The sequence below is a fragment of the Serinus canaria genome, chromosome 1, assembly GCF_022539315.1.
Source record: "Serinus canaria isolate serCan28SL12 chromosome 1, serCan2020, whole genome shotgun sequence".
Classification (NCBI taxonomy): domain Eukaryota; kingdom Metazoa; phylum Chordata; class Aves; order Passeriformes; family Fringillidae; genus Serinus; species Serinus canaria.
Window position 1 is genome coordinate 90,886,971 of NC_066313.1, and position 22,084 is coordinate 90,909,054.

General features: G+C 36.3%; 1 protein-coding gene across 1 annotated transcript in view; it reads right to left on the reverse strand.

Moving 5' to 3' along the window:
- Window positions 1-8,044: 8,044 nt before the first annotated feature.
- Window positions 8,045-22,084, reverse strand: part of MYO16 (myosin XVI) — a 253,364-nt gene continuing 239,324 nt past the window's right edge. The window contains exon 34 of the mRNA XM_009085476.4: window positions 8,045-8,536. Coding sequence (XP_009083724.3) covers window positions 8,303-8,536 — 234 coding nt within the window. The 3' untranslated portion in view covers window positions 8,045-8,302. The remainder of the gene's footprint in view (window positions 8,537-22,084) is intronic.

A 22,084-nucleotide genomic window follows, 5' to 3' on the forward strand; every position in this document is an offset into this window, starting at 1 on the left:
AGTTAAATGTATGAAAAAATGTATGAAGAAAAAACAACAACAAGGAGAGAGATAAAATCACTTACTTCCTAATTTTCAGCTGTCATGATCTTGTGAAACTACTTTCCTGTCCAGTGATATGTTGATATGTTCTCTGATTGCACCCAAACAGAGCTAAATCTTGCTTTATCTTCTTACAGAACTCTCACCCACCAATTATTTCCCCGTATGAAAAGGAGATGGAAACATAGGAAGTATTATTTCTCCAAATAAAAGAGAGCTATCATGGAGCTATCATGGACTGTACAGTGGAAGGAAAGCATTTCTAACACATGAAGAAAAATACTGGAATAGAATTTGCAGAGCTTTTGTGAAGTTTGAATTGTGAATCCCAGCGTTCCTATAAGGGCTTTATTTGTAGTAACACCTAAGGAGAACATGTAAAGTTTACAGACAGCAAAAGACACATGTGCACACACATTCATGAAGTGTATCTCCATGCAATATCACACCTAGAACAACACAATTTTTTTCATGCCAAGTGCTGTGTGCCATAGATCTTTGTCTCAGCACAGTACTCACAAACTCCACCAGACTATAGTCAGCTGAACCACCAGGTTCAAAGTGTATTGCAACAGCATAAAGTCCAGCTGTCAGCCACTTTGTAGCTTTCCTTCGGGGTTAACACTGAGGAAGATAGTATCTTTATTAATGAGCTGTACAATCAATACATTTGTGCATAATACACAGCAAATTCTGTGTATGCAGCAAGATGAAGAGGAGTCAATGCTTCAGTTAATCTCTGGAGGACAGGGCTGATGTGCCACTGGATGCTGGCAGCCTGAAGGAATGGGCTGGCAGAACATTAACATTGTTCAAAAACGAATTAAAATTTTGGATCCCCAGTGGAAAATCCCTATGTAACAGAAAAGATTGGGGGCTGATTGGACAGGAAGCAGCTTTACCCATGGGGGCAAGAAGTTTCAGTTGCCTGCCTTGGCAGTGCAGGAATCCAAACTATTCACCCTCTCCAAGTCCCTGAAAGGAAGTTGTAGTGAGGTGTGGGCTGGTCTCTTCTCACAAGTAACAAGCTGTGTTAGGATGAGAGGAAAGTGCCTTGAGATGTGCTAGGGAGGTTAAGACTGAAGGTATTTAAAAGACTTTTAGATGTGACATTTAGGGACATGGATAATGATGGACTTGGCAGTGTTTGGTTTACTGTCAGACTTGAGGTCAGAAGTTTTTTCCAACCTAAACAAATCCATGATTCTCCTTTTTGACCCTGAATACAGTGTCTCTTTCGTGACAAGAATTTGGAGTTAGATGGGGTCAGGAACTGGAAGCCCAGAACAGCCAATATGGAAACCCACTTTAGTCCTGCATACCTCTCCAGAAACAAGGCACCTAAAAAGCAGGTCTTGTTTAATTTCCTTAGAGGAACTGAATCCTCATCAGATCTGGCCTTTTATTCCTCTACAGGGATTACATGAAATATTAGATGAATACATTCCTTTTTTCTTTCTTTCTTTCTTTTTTATCTTTTTTTTGTTTTAATTGGAATATCTTATTTGAATGTTTGGCCAGACTCTTGTACATACACAGAATAATAAGTCATCTGTGGGCCACAGAAATCAGCTAGGGTAAAATCTTGAACTTAACTGAAGATCTTTGTAAAATCGTGGACTTAAACTAGACCCACATCCCCCAGCTACAAATCAACTTCTCTGTTGAAAAAAAAAAACCTGCTACAGAGTGTTATATCTTGTCCAGAAAAGCAAGCACACTTACACAAGATATTTGATAGGAATCCTCCATCAATGTGCCTTTGATCAACCAAATAAAATGTCTTTCCCACCTAAGAGAAGCTGGGGTCTGGGCGTTTGTCTCCCCAAGGAGACAAAAGAAGCATTCTTTTCAGGCTGCATGATATCTGACTTTGGTAACTACTTATGCCTGGTGAGAACTCAGGGATTACATAGGACAGGAGCTTAAGGCAGAAAGAAGTCTTTAAACATTGAGAGCTACTTTTGGGTCATTGTCTTGATCTTTGATGATATAGCATCTACCATGTTACTTATGATAATTCTAAAGCTAAAGAAGTCCCAGTCTCAGCATGAACATAAAAGATACATTTCAAATCCACTAATTTCCATGTTGTCTTTTTATTTTTTAATTTTTCCCTCTTCTCACTGCTAAATTCATAATATAGATATGGCAGCTATGTTAGTAAAAGCTAGATGTGAACAAATACTTTCAGTAATCACGTTACGTAAGTACAAATTTAGATGACTAGAGAAGTAAATTATATTCAAGATATTTTTAACTGCATTGACTGATTGGGACTAGATTCATTAGGCAAGAATTTAGATCAAATCTATATTCAGGCTACTGGTCAGAACCATGAGGAATGTCATGATATCTGGAAAATTCCAAAGCATTTACCCAAACTTACCCATCCACTGAAGAATGTTTTCCTGTCTTAGTCCTTCAAATTAGGGAGCTCCTTGCCTGACTATCTGATTTGTAAGGCTCTGACCACTCTTTTAGGGAGGGTCTTCACTAAAATCAGCTAGAGTTGGTTTTAATTCAAACAAACCACATGGAATTGCCTTCCCAAAAGGATTCATAGTCCCCTAGTTTTCTGACCATCAAGTTTTACTATGTTGTAAGACAGAGGAGCTATATCTGTACAAAAATTAATTTAATAGCTCTGGCTATTTAATTGCCACAACTTTCAAAGCTATTGGTAGGGTCACTCTTGGACAGTGAGAAAGTTGCATTCCAATACTCATTTTTGGAAAAATGTAAGTAATTTATATTAAGCTTTAATTAGAAAGAGTCTGCAACACATTTCTCCCCTTTCTCTGAGAGTATATGACAAATTCAGCACTTTTCTTCCTGAACTCTAATGAGTATCAGGAGACAGGTGACTACATATCCAGTTAGACTAAGAAGGGGCTAGAGCCCAGTGAGGGGCTCAAGCATTAGCTAATAACTATCACATGAACATTGCTATGACAGCAATATACCCATGCTTGTCAAATTTTCCCTGTTGATACTTCAAAAGACATCAGCAATTCTCCTGCACTTCACAACAAATATCCATTAGTGTGGTTTTTTTCAGAGAAGAGTGGATTTATGAAAATGTATGTTTGTGAAGAGTTGAAATTATGTGTAAATTCACACTGCATCCAAGACATAATTTCAGCTAGAAAAGGTGAAAAACATGTTGAAATACTGAAATATTTTATTTCAGTATTTTAAAGGATTTTTTTTTCAAAACAGAATCATAAATTCGGCTGTAATTTCATTTAACATTTTCTTTTTTTATCATAAAAGTCTGATTAAAAATTAGGCTAAGTTGACAGGAAATAAGAAAGTGCTAAGAGGGGACTTAATTCACATATATGAGAACCAAACCCAGCTAATTAAGGCTGAAATAAATATGTCTAATTAATTCAAAAGGAGATTGTTTTGTTTAGTGTATTAAATCAAAAGTCCCCAAAAAGTCAAATCATGACTTGACTGAACTTTTGCCTATGACACTTCACAGCAAAATGCATGATTTGACTAGATCCAGTGTACATTCATGGGTTGGTGACAAACCACAGTGAGGAGAGCAGACAGACTTTGCTAATGATCTAATTCTCACAGCCACAGTATAAGCCAGTATTGGGATTTATTTATTTCTTCTTAAAAGGAAAGTCCTGAGTATACAGAGAACAGCAGAACTGGAAGAAAAGCATTTTCTTCTATTTTGTTCAGCTATTGTCAAATAGTTATGCTCAGGTGGTGTTTTCTTTTTAAAAATTATATATTTAAAACACAAAGCCATGAAATGTTTAACACCATTCTGGAAAACTGATTTGTACAGAGTTTAGTTACATTTATTATTTAACAAGTGAATGGCAAAACTTTACTTAAAGTTCCTCCGAGCATTTCAGATATTAGCAGGCTTTATAGAGATAAGAATAACAGGATTACTAGGGATGCTAATACTATACAGCAGAATTAAAAGCTACAACTAATATGGCTATTACTATCACTTTAGAACTATCCTACAATCTATTATGCTTTCTTAGCAAGTTAATGAAATTCTTTGTCCCACACACAAAGGATCTGTAGTATAATAAAGCTAATAATGAAAGTAATTAAACCTGTTAGAATAAAAAAGAATCACTGGCAAAAAAAATAAAAAGGTAAATGCAATTCACTTACTCAACAATCATACTATTGTTTTGTAAACAATACAATTTTTTAAAAGGCTTATCACTTCATGCTGTACATAGATCTTTTGAAAAATATCGGTGCATGTATTTCTTTGAACATCTAAATCAGTTTTTAAAAACAAATTTTGCTTAAAAACTGCAACAGGAATGTGACTACAGCAACTAAAAAACACCAAGTGCTATTTCAGGAATAACAAGTAAGGTATACAAGCTTTAAAAAATTTCTCCTGCCAATAGAGGTTGTTTTTCTTTTATTGTGGCTTAATATGGTTTCATAATTTCCTTGGCTTTAAGACCAATGACTTTTTAAAGTGTAAAATGTATCTGATTCCTCTAACCTTATGCTGAAGGACAGATTGATTTGTTAGGCATTTCGGTTTTTTCACATATTAAAAATTAAGCAATAAGGCACAATGTGGAGGAGTGATTATCTGATGATAATCCCAGCATCCTGAAATTGCTTTATTGCAAATATAAATATATTTTAGATTTTTCACTGGATATTAAGGGCATTAGCACACCCATAGATTTTAATCTTCGCCTTCAGCATATTAAATTCATAAGGCTTTTTTTCTTTCTAAGCTATTTTTAATGCGCAAGACAGGACTTCATATACTCAAGAAATACTGTAATTGGCTGGTGCATACTCCACTGGGGAGATTAATTTACAAGCACTGTACAGTTCTGCTAAAACTACTTCTCAACCTTTCAAAATGTCAACAGTATATTTTCCCAGCCCTGTAAACACATTTTGATACACAATATAAACTTTAATGGTAGTTTTAAGACATCTCTGGGGGTATGGTTATTTAAGCAATAAGACACAGTGGGGTGTGAATTATGGTATAATAATTCCCTACCAACTGCATTGTTGGGCTCAAGGCCAAAGGCCAAGAGACCAATGAACACACTAGGTGTGAATTATGACTTCATAAGTCACACTCTAGAGTGTCTTACTGACATTAGAGAAATATTTAAAACATGTTTTAGAGCAAGTACTTTATTCCTGTAGTACTGTACTTTGATGGAATATCATGAAAAATCTTTCCAAGTGAAAAGTTAGTCGTTATGTAACCTGGAATTAAAAAAAAAAAAATTGAAACAAACCAAAAAAAGCCTTCTAACTTTGTCTGTGCACTGTGGTGACGTGCTTTAAAGAACAGCCCCAGAAAATGTACGTCTTACCCAAGTTTGCAAAAAGTAGCATGAAGGCCTTCTTCACAGGGGATCATAATCTGCTTTGCTTATTGTCTGTAAAATCAGACTGCCAGAATCAGGGATGTACTGGCTTCTCCCATGTAACTGCATGCTGAAACTGCTAGAAGATCTCCACACCTTTTTTTCCATGCTTGTCCATACCGCTGTAATAGGGCACAGCGTGGACTTTGAACAAGCAGCAAAAAAGTTCCTTAAGACCTCATTTGAACTCCTGCAGTTGAGTTCCTGAGGCTGCTCACAGTTCCAACACAACTTTTAGTAAGGACTGCAAGTAGGATAATGTATATTTATACTGTTTCCCATTTTAAACTCCCTTTGACAAATGCCTTTTCTCCCCTGTGGGTACTCCTGCATTCCAAGTGCAGCAATGACAACAGTGTCATCTGGAGATACACAAGCTCACCTTACAAATAGCTCAGTGACTGGGAGCAAGCTCACTGCAGCAGCAGGGATTTTGGCATGATCTAAACTGGCTTCTCAGGCAGTTTTACAGCTTGTCTTAAACTTCCAGGCTGCTGTGGATTGATTGCTACCAGTGGCTGAGCCAGCTAGAGAGCACTAGGGTTAGCAATAGGATAGAGTTTATGGGAGGGCTCCTTGCCAGGCCCATTTGGGGAGCGATAAGCCTCAGGGCACGTCTGCACGTCTCAGTGCACTGAGGTGCTCAGCACTGCTAGGCTGGCTGGGGGGAGCTTCTTGTGGCTATGGATAGGGATGCTGTGCCATGTAGGGATAACAGCCTACATCCTGGAAGCAAAATAGCTGCAAGGTCAGGTTAATTAGCTCTTCTGCATCCAGTTCTGGAGCTGTTGCATTTTGCACTCTGTGTGTCCCTGAGCAAAACACTAGAAACCTCAGTTCTTCCAGGCACAGCTCTATTCTGACATAATTGTGTAGCAGGTGATAGTTGTTTTCTGCATAACCTCACTCACAGGGGTTACCTGCCCCTCCTGGACAAAGTCATTGTCTCTGGCCATTCACATCAGTCAAAGGTAAGGTTTGGAGTCTAGAGTTCCTCATTCTCCATGAAATAGAAATGGATACTCTTACACAGAGGACTTCTGTGAAGATAACAGTGGTAACAAGGTATAATTCTGAGCTAACTTGGTGTCTCCCCTTCCTTGTCCACTCAAAATGTCTGTTTTAATCAAGAGAAGGTGTTTAATTCTGCCTACAGTTTGATGATATGGGAACAATTTGAGCTTTGCTACTTCCTTGTATAAACAATCAAAAAAGCATGTGGTTGCTTTTTACTATTCAGCCTGATTGAAATGTTGTCAAACATGATGGAAAAACTTACACCTCTAAGGATTTTTTCCTTTTCCCACAACTTCCAACCACGAGTGAGTGTTCCATTTTAGAACTTGCTTATATTTGAAAATATTTGTTTTATATCCACTTGCAAAATTGGTTGCACTTTTTCCTGCATCTCAATAGGAATGGGACAAACAAACAAGAAAAGGGTTCCACACTGGATCTACATACTCCAAGAACTTGAAATAAGTAGACCCAGAAAAGTACCTTTAAGTACATATAAATTGCACCTTTTAGTGGCAAAGCAGTATTTCAAAGACTGCTGGGTAAAAACTAAGAAGTTCCCAGCAGCATGTTTTTCATAAATTAACATTACTGCTCAGAACTCATCTACACTAACTAGAATGCTGCAATTTCTGAAACTATTTCATTACATGAAATTTGAGGTATAAATGCATCACTGTGCTACCATAATAAGGACATAATACTTTGATATACCCATCTCTGCAAAGCCTTCTGGCCTGTAACAGTAAATCACAGACCTATTTTCATACCTCATTACCACTATGTATCTTTCCACTGACACCTGACCTTATGCATAATCAGTTATGAATTTCAAACCACACTTATAATCTAAATGAATGCCTCATTATTTTACATAACCCAGAATGAAATAAGATTTGAGATGTAATTTCAAATTCACAGTTCACACATTCAGATATGCAGGTCCATCAAAAAGAAGTAATGGTCTCTAATTCATGACTGTGAACAGCACCAAATCACTCCTGCACATAGGAGCTTTACAAGAATTTCAGGATTGGATTTTACAAAGGATATTGCCAGTTCTGAAAAAAATAATACAGTGTTGAAACTGTTCGGTATGTTGTTAAAGATAATCTATAAAAGAAAAATGCAAGTACTGAATTTATTACCTGTATTTTGAAGAAAGAACGACAGCACCAATTGCATGAAGTTATAAAACACCAGAAATAAACATGTAAATAATCTCCATGGAACACAGACATCTACAAAGAAATATATATATATATATATATGATATATATATATATATATATATATATATATATATATATATATATGTATGTATACATGTGAGATAATAAACCCATTCATTAGGGAAAAGGAAACATTTTTGTACTGTATAAAACAGCAGTACAGTGTGCACACAGACTTTCCTGATCTATCCAAAATGTCTGTCAGTCACTTCTCCCCATCATCATTTGCTTAACATATTTTCTTCATTGTCCATGGGAGAAGTCTAAGTGACGGTTTTGTACTTTTAAGCTAAGTACTTATAGTGCAGTTTGTCTCCATACATATATACACATGCATACATATATAGACTTGCTGGTGCACACATATATGTATACATGTATATATACGAAAAGGACAAACATGCACATGTACACACACACACACACACACACACACACACACACACACACACACACAGATCTAAACAACTCCTCCATCCTGTGCTATTGAATTAGTGCTTGTAAAAAAACCCTGCACATTTTGTGAAGGGAAGGAAACTTGCTGATTGTGCAGATGGAAGTCATTAGATGGTTTCATCCCTAACAGTCTGCAAACACACATCTGAATCATATGGTGGTATCCCATATGCCTGAAGAGAGTCTGTTGCAGGAGGTATCTTCTACCTTCTTCAGCAGCGTCGGCTTCTTACAAGGGGGTGGAGGTGGGGCTGAGATTCTTTGCTCAGTATTGTGCAATATTTGCTGCCAGTCTTCTCTCTCTTCACACAGCTTTCTCCTCCAATCTAGAAGCTCTTGTAAAGCCACACTCTCATTTTCAGAAAGCCTAAGTTGATGAATTACCTGCGAGAAGAAAACAATAATAACAGTAACAATAATAATAAAAGTGGATAAAGAAAACAGATCAAGTAAGCACGTAAATAATTTGAAGCACACTTGTCCTCCAAAAAGGTTTTAAATTTTTACACTGAAAATAAAGAACATTAGTGATTTAGAATTACTTTATTGCAATCTCACGGCTGAAAATCACAGAGTCTGAAGTAACAATGTCTGAAGTTGTATGAAGCAACTGCCAAAAATGATACAAACAGAAAAAACTTCCCTCTTTCATCAAAGGGTACATGAACACAATTCTCTAAAACACTCAAAGTAGACTGCCTACAGCTGTTGCAGGAGTAGCAATATTTTTCCTCTAAATGTAAATACCCAAATAGCCATAACCAAGAAACCATAACCTTTGTTGCATAGAATCAGCAAAGCTACTTGTCTGAGACAGGTATTATCCTCAGCATCAGGGGCCAGTCCCTGTCTTCCTCCAGAGAATACATGAACAACTTTAACTGTGGTTTCAGTTAGCCTGAACCTACTTATAAATTCATTTTGAAGTAGTTACAGTTCTGTACTAGATTCATAATCCACTTAGAAGAAACTGTTCCCTTCCATTTAACTCTTCTATTGCAGTGATTATTGATTTTGTTCAAGTCAGTTTGAAGCCCTCATGGCAGCACAAGTCCATGAAGCAATGAAGTCCTTCTCACCATCCTTTAAGACTTACTTGATACCTACGCAGTACAGCAGCCCCTAGAGCAAGGATTGAGATCTGTTGTCTTGGGAGCATTCTGTAGCAAGAGAGGCTTAACTAGAAAATATGAAACAAGTCCATCATAACATCTAATAGTCCACAACCCTTATCTGTTACTTTCTTTCTTTCTTGAGAGCCCCAAAGAAGCACCTGTAAGAGGCACCTGTGGCATGTCTAAAATGTCCACATTTCACCTCACACATTGGCCTCACACTGAGGCTGCATTTCTGCTTGTCATAATGAGTGGTGGCTGCATGTTAGTTCTGAGAAAGGAAATTATGTGCAGTGCTCATGAGACAACCCACACATGATTAGTTCCAGTTGAAAGGAAAGCTGAGTGACACAAAGGGCATTTTTGTCACTGATAGACAATGGGTTCCTGGGGCAGAAGAACTACTTGTGGGCTCTTCCTGTGGCTCCTGCTCTTTCCTCATGGTATAGTAAGTGGCCAGGTACAGAGGCTATCCAGGCTTTACACTGCTATTTCAAATGTGTCCTGTGCAAGTCAGACCTTTCACATGCTCATGGTGGCAAAGGAATGAGCCCTTACATGGATGTGCCTGAATATGTACAGAGAATTTGCTTAATTTCTGGTTTGTTGATACTTCAAAGAGAAATGCATTAACATATAATATACCTGTTTTAATAACAGATATAATAAAAAACAGTTTAAATTTCTGATTTTTTTTAAAGAAGAAAAAATGAAAATGTTTGAATGACTTAATTAAAGTGTATCTCAATTGCATATCACTATAAAAACCTCTTTGCTTTTATATTTACACAAAATGCAACAGAGCATCTCAACAACTCAGATAAAAATGAAATGTTTCACATATATTGCTAGAGACACATCAGAGAAAAAATATAATACCTTTTTTTCAGTGGTTTATAGAAGATTAGAAGACAAAAGTTTGCACTTGGAAACAATGCATCAAGAAAGACAGGACAAGTGGCTTTATCCTATAGAACAGCTGGATAGTTTGTGAGTCACCACGGCTTGCCCAGTCCTGGCCATTTTCTGTAGTTTTTTTTGGGGTTAAATTATTAGCATAATCCACTTTAGATCACACATAGATTGGAATACAGTCTTCTCAATTTGTCCCTAAATTTTAGACATTTCATGAATCTGCACTAGGCATGTTTCTCAGAGAGGTGCTGGAACACACAAAAACCAAGCTTTGTTAGGCTGTCATCATAAGAGTTTCACATGAAAGAGTCTCAGAAATAATTTATCAAAGACATGCCTGAACACTGGAGGATAAATATAGTTTAAAAAAAATAGATATTTTTAAACTGTGTAATTGGATATGTTCTGGTGACAAAAGTTTGATAGCATGACTAATGAAGTCTGGAAGAATTTTCAGATTGAGAGATGGACAGAGTATTTGAAAAGAGACAGTGCTAGTGACATTCCAAGGAACATAAAGGCACATAGGTGCAGGTGAGCAGTGAGTACATTTTTCCTGGGCATGGAATTGACAAATGCATGCTGTTTATAGCTTATAGGATTGAAAAAGCTTTATTATATTGGCCCTGTTAATGTAAGCTGTAAATTAATATTAGGTTATCAGTTAGAGCTCATTTCCTAGTGCATAGTGGAAAAAAGTTGATCCAGTTCACAAGTAAGTGTACATATTTTATCTCATTTTATAAAACAAGGATGGAAAATATCTCAAACATCTATTCACTGTGAAACTGATCTGGTAAATAAACTGGAAAACAGCCTGGATGAAGGACATGAAATGAAACTGCAGTCAAAATGAAATGGGGGAAAATGCATAAGAAGTGGCAGAGCTCTAAATGAACCAATTAATTTAATTAGATCTATTTGAATAACATGATATCTTTTCTCTTTTCCATTTATGATTAGACCTGTGACGAGCTAAATATCTACTATACATATTCATTTTAGAAAAGGTTGGCTGAATAATTTTACATGAAGCACATCATAAAACAGTTAGCTATGTTTCTTCATTATTATTCCTTATCCTGAGCAGGTATTTTGTGAAGGGTGAATGATGTGTGTAGGAATTAATTACTTTAAGAATATGGATCTTTTAACAAACACTAAACAAACAACTTCCACCACCTGTATCAGCAACAACAACTGTAGACCAGGATTTTCATAATGAAAGCCAACGGTCAGTCAGACATGGTAAACCCAGCATTTGGGTTAGACCCACAAAACACACATTGGCATTTAACAGCTCTGCCATTGGGTGGAAACACCATCCCTGTGTTTAGTATCTGGAGTTCTGTAGGAGCAAACAAGAAAAGCTAAAGTGTCGAAGTCACACACAAAAGAAGAACTATTCTGTGAACCAGAGCTATTAACTGGAAACTGAGATGGATTGAAGGATTTAAACCAGATCTATATTTTCCACTGCAAAATATGGCAAGATGGACAAAATGAATTTGTAATGAGCAGCCCAGGGAGGAGCTTTCAGGATTCATTCCTTCCACTTCACAGCCCAAACTCTCAGGCTGTAAAATCAAATTCTCTCTTACTGGCATCAGGGATTTTGATTGGTGACAGAACACCAATGACTCAGTTCCATCACAAGATATGTGGAAGGAATTCTCTAGAAGTCAGAGCATATTGGAAAATTAGAAGATATGGATTCAGCTTCTCTGTGTCAGTCCTAGCTGAGATAAAAATAATTTTCCTCTTTGCATTGGGAGCTAGAAGAGAGCTGATAACACTGCAGTGTTTTGGCTGCTGCTGAGTAGCACTGGCACAGCCTCAGCGCTGTCTCCAACATTCCCACCTGACCAGTAGTATGGGAATGGGCAACATTTTGGGAGGGGACGCAGCTGGGCCAGCCTACCCAAAATGACCAAAGGGATATTCAATATCATATGAGATCTGCAACCAAAAGAAAAAGGATAGGGAAGGGGAGACATTAATTATTTACACAAGGCTTTCTTTCCAGAACAACTTTCACAAATGCTGAAGCCCTGCTTCTCAGGAGGCGGCCAGACATTGCTTGCTGATCAGAAATAGAGAATAAAAACTTTCTGTTTTCTTTTCTTCTTCCTTTGCTGCTTGCACATGCACAACCTTCACTTTTGCTTTAGTAAACTGCCTGTATCTTGACCCATAATTTTTTTCCGTCTTGTTTTTTCCCCGTCCTATTGCAGGAGGGTGATAGAGTAGCTTGGTGGGCACTTGGTGTTCAGCCAGAGTCAACCCACCACAGTTCTTTCAGGTTAAGGAAGAGACCAAGTTCCCACATGCTGAGAGGACACTGCAACTACAAGGGGTGGACTCTGAGTGCAGAGCAGGACTCTGACTCCTGGGCTGTGTGCAGTCAGATTGGTGTGCTAAAGTAAATCCTTCAGAGAGAGTCCTTTGTGATTCTAAATGCACAAAAAAACCACTGGAGACTGAGCACTTTGGTTATATGCTGGCAGTCATGAAAGTCTTTGAGCACAATTTTGCCTTTACATGTTTGAGTAGTGCATAGTCGTTGGAGAATGAGGCTCTGAACTGCCTTTTGGATTTAGGCTTGTAAGTTCTGCCTAAATTTCACTTTTCAGCCGAAAGAAGACATCCTGGATTTCAACTTGGTCTTAGAATCAAGATGAGTTGCTATAAGTAAGCCAATAAATTATTTTAATGACAGTCTATTTCATATGCAAGTTAAAAATTAAGCAAGTTTTTAATTATAGAAAGTAAAAGGTTTTATATTTTAAATAATTTGTGACAAAAAAGTGTGCCTGATAAAGTGATTAACTGGCACATTTAAATTTAACTTTGAGTTATTTAGAGATTTAGCTCTAGAATTTCAAGAAATTCATTCTGCATTAAAAGATCAAACACTATAAATTTACAGAGGATGTTTTGTAACATTCATAAGCAAAGAACTTACATTCTCTGTGTGTCAAATGTAACAGTCTTTATCATCAGCCTATGACTAAAGGACTTATTACACAGTCTGACAAACAGAGATTTATTATTGATAGATTCTTTTCAGTATTGCACCTCAATTTGCTCCCTCACTGATGAAATGTAGGGTTTACCTTTTAAAAAATATGTGTATAATACTCCAGTAATTTTTTTTCATTTTTAAGTGCATTGTTTTTACTAATATCCACCAGAAAGGAGACATTTAATTACATATGCTAATTAAGTATTATTTAAAACATACAAATAATTTTCTTTGCGAAAAATGTAGCACTTCATGTTTTATTGCTAAACTACCAGAACTACCAACTAAAACCACTTGCTCCTTTAAGTTTTAGTAAGGTTCCTGCTTATAGACATAGAAGCACAACAGAAAATCACAGAGCAATGTAAGGACCTGCAAAGCATATAAACCTGTGTTCCTGAGACATTTGCATATTGTGGCTGGTTCATATTTTTTTATTTGGAGAAATAATGTCAGTTGTTTTCTTCAAATGTCAGTTGTTTTCTTCAACAGATTTGTCAATGTTGGTGCTTTAAAGTAATTGTCAGTAAATGCTCACAGTTAATTATTACATCATTAATTTTTCTCTTCCATTAGTGAAACTGAGGTCCCATCCCAGAATCCATGGGAAGACTGAGTTCAGGAGAGCAAAGATTTTACCTTTCTAAACTTTTATCAGGATCTAAAGTGAATTATGCAATAAATGTATATTGTTGATGATAAAATTATCATAATTATTTTAGAAATGAAACTGCCTTGACAAAACTCCTGTTTACAATCTCTTTCAGTTTGTAGGCTGCCTAAATATGAAAGCCAAATAAATTTTAGCTATGAGGTGACTCACAGTTAATGTTATTGCAGTCCTCAAAAGCAGTTCACAGACCCCACTAGATCTTCTGTGGATCCCCATTTTTAAAGACAATAATGATAAGACCTCTTGTTTCAAAATTTAGACATAATTTCATTCAGTAATTCAGAAAATAATTCTTACTGCATGCAATTATTAGCAAGAGCAACATATTTTGATTCAACTTGTATGCAACTCTCACAAAAATGTTTCTAACTCATTTTAATGGCTTTATTTTATTTTTTAAAAAATCTGACAAGCCCCTACACTGACTCTTTCCAAACATGCATGTCACAACTTTATTTCCAAACTACAAAACAGGTGCACTGCAACCTCTTCAAAAATCCTAACCCTTCAAGTACTAACAGACATATTTGGAGTTTTCTTTTATGTTAAAGAAAGAACAGAAAACAGGTAAGGATTGCTTTTCCACCAACTACTGAATCAAGAAAAATTATATATTTGATAGCCTACATGTTATTTACCAATAAAATACTCATTAAAATATATAAGGGGAAAGCCCACAGTAAGACCAGGGTGTGTTAAGAAGCCTAGGTAAGCATTCAACATAACTCAAATCAATATGTAAATTTGTATTTGATTGGAAAACCTACATTGATCATGAAGGACCCCAGCACACAGCAGAGAGCAGCTATGACAAATGAGCTTACATGCTTCAATGTTCCAATTAAAATCCTCAAACAGAAACATAACACTGGGATCCAAACTGATTCCTGTGATTATCATGTGAATGCTGGGACAGGCATTTTTTTTTTTTGCAATAGCAGACCCACTGAATGTAATACCTTATTATGTGATATAAAAAATAAAGTGATTTTAGTTAATTGTTCTTTTAAACTGCTGCCGATTTTTCTTTGTCTTGGAGCAACTTTACATAATATCCAAAAACTAGAGCTTTGAATGGATGCCAATTGGGTTCACTGGAAAGGAGAAAATGGCAAAGAAGATGGGTACTTTGCCTGGTGCAAATCTAGAATTTCTCTGGAGGAGGTATGCCAGCAAAACATTAGTGAGATCCAAACCTGAAAATGCAATGCATTTGGTTTTTTCTAAACAGGAAAATACTTTTTTCTCTCTCAGTTAAAATTTCTAATTAAATCAAAAGAATAAACTTCTTTTAGAAGAAATATTGCTATATAGATGACATACCAAAGGAACTAATAGCTTGGCTGACCTATAAAAATTTGGGATAATCTTAAAAGTAACTTTGTACTTAAAATGAAATTTAAAAGGAGCATCATTTACTGATAAAAATGCATTGCCACAAGATTCAGGCAGAAATGTTTTCTCTTCTGAAGAAATTTACAGCTATCTCTTGGATATTTTTTTCAAGGGACAGGTTCAATTTTATTCCAAACATCAGTTGTGGAATGATGCTGGAAGTGGTGGTCTCATGTCAGATATCATGCAGACACAGGTGTCTTTATCTTTATCTTTGATTGCCCAGTCCAGCCCTCTGCTATCACATGGCACTTGGAAAGCTCTCAAACCTCATCCTAAAAAATTAATTCCACTGTTTGCCTTAGTTTCACTTTCTGTTAGGATTTTACAGAAGAATTAATGAAAGAAAAATGTACTAAGGATAATTATCTATTAAATGAACTCTGCCTCTGGAAGCCCTTCCTCACAGACCACTAAAAACTGAGATCACACTTGCAGAAGGGACATCTCGTATCTCTGACTTTACTCTGGGTAGCAGAGGCTTCTTGTTTTATTAGAAAGAGAATCTTGGGCTACACACACCTGTACTGTGCTTCAGGCAGGATATTTTACATTCATCATCTATTATTTTTTGAAATAATAGATTTAAGTCACAGAACCTGCCTTCCACAATTTTGTATCTTTTAGTGAAGTAGCTTTATCAATATTAGTAAAATATATCAATAGTTATATTACAGTATTTCCAATGAATTATGTTACCCATCTTCCATACAGACAGGAAGTATCTCAGCAATCAAACAAATAATTATATCTTTGTAAAAAAAATCAGCACATAAATCCTGAATACAACTGTAATTTGCAATCTGGTAGAAAATACTAGTACAAGGTAGGCAATGTTCAAGAATATATGACAGTACACATCAGGCACACTGATTACCATAGCTGGGAGTAGAGTTGGACAAGTCTATATATTCAAAACAGCAGTGTACTTTCTTCTTTCTTTATTTTGATAAAGTCTATATATTCAAAACAGGAGTGTACTTTCTTCTTTCTTTATTTTGATAAAGTCTATATATTCAAAATAGAAGTGTACTTTCTTTATTTGGATACAATGGCTTTCATTTTTTTTTTTTTTTTGGCTGAGTGTTTTTCAACTCTAGATTTCTGATGTCAGCTAAAAGGTGACACATTCCCAGAGTGACTAAAACATCAACCATCAATAAATATTGAATTTGTTTTTCTTTTTTCTCTAAGGTAATATTTATCTCCAGATAAACAAATCATGCAATGCTCTCTAAAACCATCAAGACATCCTCCTAATTTGCCTCTGATGCTTGAGAAAAAGAATATATTCAGACAGAAACTGTCTTTCTCAAGTTGAGTTCTGAAAACAAATCATTTATCACAGAGGTTTTTGGAACAGCTCACCTAACAATGCTAATACTGCTTTGCACCTAATCTAACAAAAAATATCTGACAAACTAAGTCATGTTGCTACTTAATTGATCTCTGCCTCTTTATGACATTAATGGACATATTTTTTTGACTATATACAGACTATATTTGCCACAAAGCTTTCAAAGTAATTGCAAAAACAATCAACTTTTATTTGCTGTAGTTGGGTATAATCCTTTGTAGTATAAAAACACTGCACTTATGGTCAAAACAATGTTAGAAGAAAACATAATTTAATTTACAGTCTGTTAGCAATCTAAATCTCTGCTATCTGCATGCAGCAGTGTGTGACAGCAGGAGAATGAAGGGCAGAGGAACCAATTTCTTCCGCTCTCACACCTAAAGTGGACCACACTCCCCTTGAGCTCAAACTGGAAGCAGCCTTTTAGGGTGAGCCACTGGCCATTGTGGCTTCCCATGAGGGATAATTTCACCCTTTAGCCAAACACCAGAGCTTAGGGAGGGCATGGGGATACTCAGGAGACTTTGTTTCCTTCTCTTCCACAATCTCATTTTCCAGGGCAAATGCAGTGAGGATGAAGCCCTGGAGACAGAAAAGGGTCCTGGAGTGTGTAGGGAGCTGGCTGTGACATCCACTGGTTCAAAGAGGAGGATCTGTGCTCTCACCTGTGGAGGTGACAGTGGTCAGGTCTGGGATATATCTGCTTAGCAGAGGGGCATCAGCCCTCCAGGAGCTCTTCAACATCAACGCAAGATAGTGTATTTACGGGTGAATTTACACTATGCATTTCCTCATACCATTTAATCTATTAGGCACATACTTTTGACTGTAAGTCTTCTAAAAATAAAACCACAATGTGTTATAGGACCTGATTTTCACTGCTGAGTGTGACATTACAAAGAATATTCTTTGTGCTACTGTCAAAGCAATGAACAAAACACAATTCAGGGGGATATACTGATTCAAATAAATGATAAGTATGTTCTATGTCTTCTCTTGGATGTTTCATGTTTACAAAGGTGTTAGTGTTTTTTTATTACACCAGACCTGTTTGATTGCCACTTCTTGCTTCAAAGATGATCAAAGATTACTTCCAGCTAATGGGCAAACATGATGGACAATAACAATCAATGTCAGAGCCCAGCATTTAGAGCTGTGACAAAAGGTGGGGGATAGAAAAACATTGCAACACATTCTTGACTACTCATTTTTTTAAACTTTTGAACAGCCAACAAAAGAAGTGATTGGCAACAAATATTAAATCAACTAGGAACAAAGAAGACCCTTGAAATCATAATGAATATGCAGCTCTTTCTGATGGAAGAGACTGCTGAAAGCAATGAGATTTCAAGAAATAAGAGCTATGGCTTAAGCTGTAATGAAACAATAAATACATACTTCACTAATATGAAAAGCCACTTCCAATTTAACACTGTCAGATGTTGGCTCCTATATTACTGCAATCTGCCAATCTGCACCATGGGCTTTAAACAAAATAGAAGAGATAAGGCTGCAGATTTTCTAATATAACCATATGTGAAAAAATACCCATGACTTTTTATCTCACCTCTTTGAGCACATGGCAGATAAAACATATTTCAGAAGTGGGTAACCAAAATCCTACACCAGGGTATGTCACATGTCTGATATTACTTAACCTACCAGAATGGCAAGCTGCTTGTTTATTTGTGTTCCTCTTCTTTCCATAGGATTGAATGCATGTGACATCATCTGATTACAAACAGGCAAATATCCAGCCATACAAAGCTAAACTGGACAGAGGCTTTGCATCTATCAACAGAAAATTTTATACCTTTCTTCTGGGACAACTGAATCATCAGGAGACTATGGTTAAGACCTAACTTGCACAGAATGCAACCCTATGAATGTGGGCAATCATTATAATTATTTTTATTTTATCACACATAAAAGATCACATTGATATGTGCATGGATATGAATATCAAATCTGGAATATCGCATAGACTTTCTACTTTTTTCCTCAGTCTTTGTCTTTTTACTGTACCACTCTCTGCTCTGTTCTTGGTTCTTTCCCTCCTGTTCTTATCTTCCTTTTAGGGTTTTTTTCCATCATTTCTTCAGATTGATTCCTTCTCTCTGGCTCTTCTATATTTTGTCTTTTCAAATCCCTTATTCTGTTTCATTATTTACCTTCTCTCTCAGTTATTTTATTCTCTTTCCAGACTTACTTCTTAGAATCATCCATTATCTCTGCCTGGTTAACTACCCATTCCCACCCCCAACACATGCTTTTTATCACTCCAGTCTTGAATCTGTCCCTCACCTCCCATCTGTTTATTATCTTCAGGTTGTCCATCTCATCCTGTTACAGACAGACCATCTTGCTTCTTGCTGCCCACATAAGAAAAAAAGGAATTTTTTAGCTGGCTAGCTTTTCTTGATTCCACTATATCTTTCTCACACCACTTCTCACTTCAAAGTGAATGGTAATAACAACTTTAAAATATCATTGAAAAAAAAAACCCAAACCCAATCCAACAAAAAATCTCAGAGTCCTGGATCTGTGAAAAAAAGACAGGGCCACTTAGCTTTTGTGTGAGGTACAAATATAGAGGTTTGCTTTTATTGACCCTATTTCATCTTGCTGCCATTGCTGACATTACAAAGAATTTATATATTTCAATGGTCTTTATGCCCTTTTAAACATAGACACTCATAGCAGCTATTGAGAGCAGAGGAATCACTAAAAACAGTCTGCAGAGAGCCTATTGGATTGGTTAAGGAACTAAAAAATACTTTATGTAAAAGAAAAAGAGCACAGGAGCAATATTTTAGCTTTTTTATTTTTGAGGAGGTTTTGGGTTTTAGACCCTCCTAAGCAATTTCAACATTTGTGGAATAGCCAATATGCTTTGGGATCACTTCCTAGAGTGTGACTGAATAGAAATGACTCTTAGTCATATCAGAATTTCCTACCTAAGCAAGTTTATGGCAAAAATGACCAGAAAAAGAATCTCTTTAATTTTGGTGAGGTTTTTGCCTCTGGAAGGAAATTATGGCATAAGAATTTGAGACTACAGATCCAGGCACACTTGGAACTGCCAAACTGTTTAGACAAATCACTGAAGCAATTTGAAACAATAATTATTTAAATAATTTTAAATCTGTTATTTAAAATCAAGCTTGGAAAAGGAATATTCCTAGTTTTCTGCTTTTTGGGGAGCAAGAGGCTACCATAACACTTCCTGTACAAGCTGAGTTAGAGGCATCACTGCTAAGAGTAAAGTTTTCTTGTAAGGGTAGATTATGGTATTGCTTCTTGCAGTACCATTCTACTGTAGATTTTTGGTTTTCAATTTTGAATATTTCCTTGACTAGAATGCTTTTGTTTACAAGGAGAGCACAAAACACAGGAAAGCTTGTGTGCTGGGTTGGGGAGGAGAAAATGTGTGGCTCTGCTAGCCAATAGCTTCCAGAAGATCTACTGTCTGAACAAATGAAAGCACATGAAACTTCTCAATAACTGGTTCCACCCCCAAATTCATGGTTCAGCTTTCATCTTCACAGAGAATGAAGTTACAGTGCTATATCAGATGTTAGGTACTTTGTGTTTTTATGTGCTATTGATAAAAAACACTTGGAAATCTACAGCTGTAACACCACAAAACAATATGAAGAAAAAAGTAGAAGTTTAAAAACCCCATAGTTTGTTGTTCTTTTGACGTGCAAAACTCTTATTTCTTTTGATGTATCGTCTTTCATTCCTGAGGAGACAAAAATGAAACCTTAATCTTCCTCCACTTTTTCTAAAAGAATAAAGTAGAATTTTATTCCATAACTTTCCAATGAGAAATATTTTGTTAGTATTTGAATTTTCAAATTTTTATCCTTTTTCATTCTGGAAAAATTTATGTAACCACTGCCCTAGAAAATTAGCATTTATGGCCGACAGTAAACCTTTTTCTTCTTCTTTTTTTTTTTTTTTTTTTTTTTTTCAGCAGACTTCATTTTAGGATGATCATCTGGATGATGTTTTATGCTTGGTTACTACTGCCAAAAATTTTTGTTAAAAGATTGATCCAAATGCTTCATGTTGACAGACACTGACCTGAAGAATTGTCTCTGGAGTGCATAGATTTGCAGTGTGCAGGACTGTCAGGCAGTCATGCAGGAAATTAGCACCTGATGTGGCAACACAATGGTACCATAGCCACAATGTCTCCACTTAATGGAATGGATATTCACCTTGAGATCCTGTGACACAAATGAAATGAACTAACCCTTCCTGTCACTTCAGTAAGGAACTAGCAGGGAGATATTTTAAAAAAAAACCCATAAATGTTGGAAGCTCCTGAAAACTAGTGAACCAGTTTTCTTTAGCTGAAGTGACAGTGTCTGCCAAGATATCCGAGGAACTAAATTTTTCTCTTTAGAGCAATTAGTCAATCATGGACCTGTGAAAAAATATGTCCCACTTCATACAGCTGTGCAAGAATTATTTTAAGTGATAAGGTTACTACAGTGAAGCCTGGCAAAGATTTTTACAATCAGCTTGTAGGCTGTTAGAGTCTCTAGCAGCGTGCTAAGAAATGTCAACGGTAATTAAACCCAGTCATTTTCAAATATATGCCATGCTTTGGCAATGCTGAGGAAGGCTTTTCACAGTAAGAATTCTCAGCCCTGTGAGCATAGATATTTTAGGATTTTTTTTTCTTTTTATGGGAAGAAGAACATTTTTCTGTTTTTCTTTTGACAACACTATTTTGGAAGATGTTTATTCATTAAAGGGATCAATATCACTGAACTACTGGTTTCTTCTCTCAACTTGTCACAGTTCTTACTAAGCTTGAATTTAAGGATTGTCCCTGCATGTAATTCCAAGTACATCGCATGGAATTTATTTTAAAAATTTGTGAAACACTTTGGCAAAACATCTGAAATTTTACTGAAAAGTGGCATTTCACAATACTGAAAAGAAATTGTGTTAAGGTTTTGGCAAGCACTTTTGGAAAAATAAAAAGCACAAATTTGCAAATTGTTAACGACTTGCTTCTAAAATGTTGTTTCCATTTGCAAAGACTTGAAGGAGAGGACAGTGGCTCCCCTACATCCAGTTCATTTAGCTTTTTGTATTGTCCTGATGTAGTAATTTAAACATGACCATCTTGACCCAAGTTATCTCATTAACAACAGAGGTGTGAGGTGCTTCAGGACAAAAGCTTCTCACTGGGTGAGGTTTGAAACTGAAGCAGTGTCAGACTTGGACTTTTCATTTGCCAGAAAGTTCTCTTTGGCCACTCTCATAGGTAATAAGTATTTGGTTGATGTAATAAAAATGTAACAGAGACAACTGGAAACACCCTCATCCAGGATCCTCCTCTGGAGACAGAAGAAAGTTTTTTTTTTTCACAATAGGGTCAAAGTCCATTTTTGAGAGCCTGAGAGGTATGGTGAGGTGCGGTGTGCAAGAT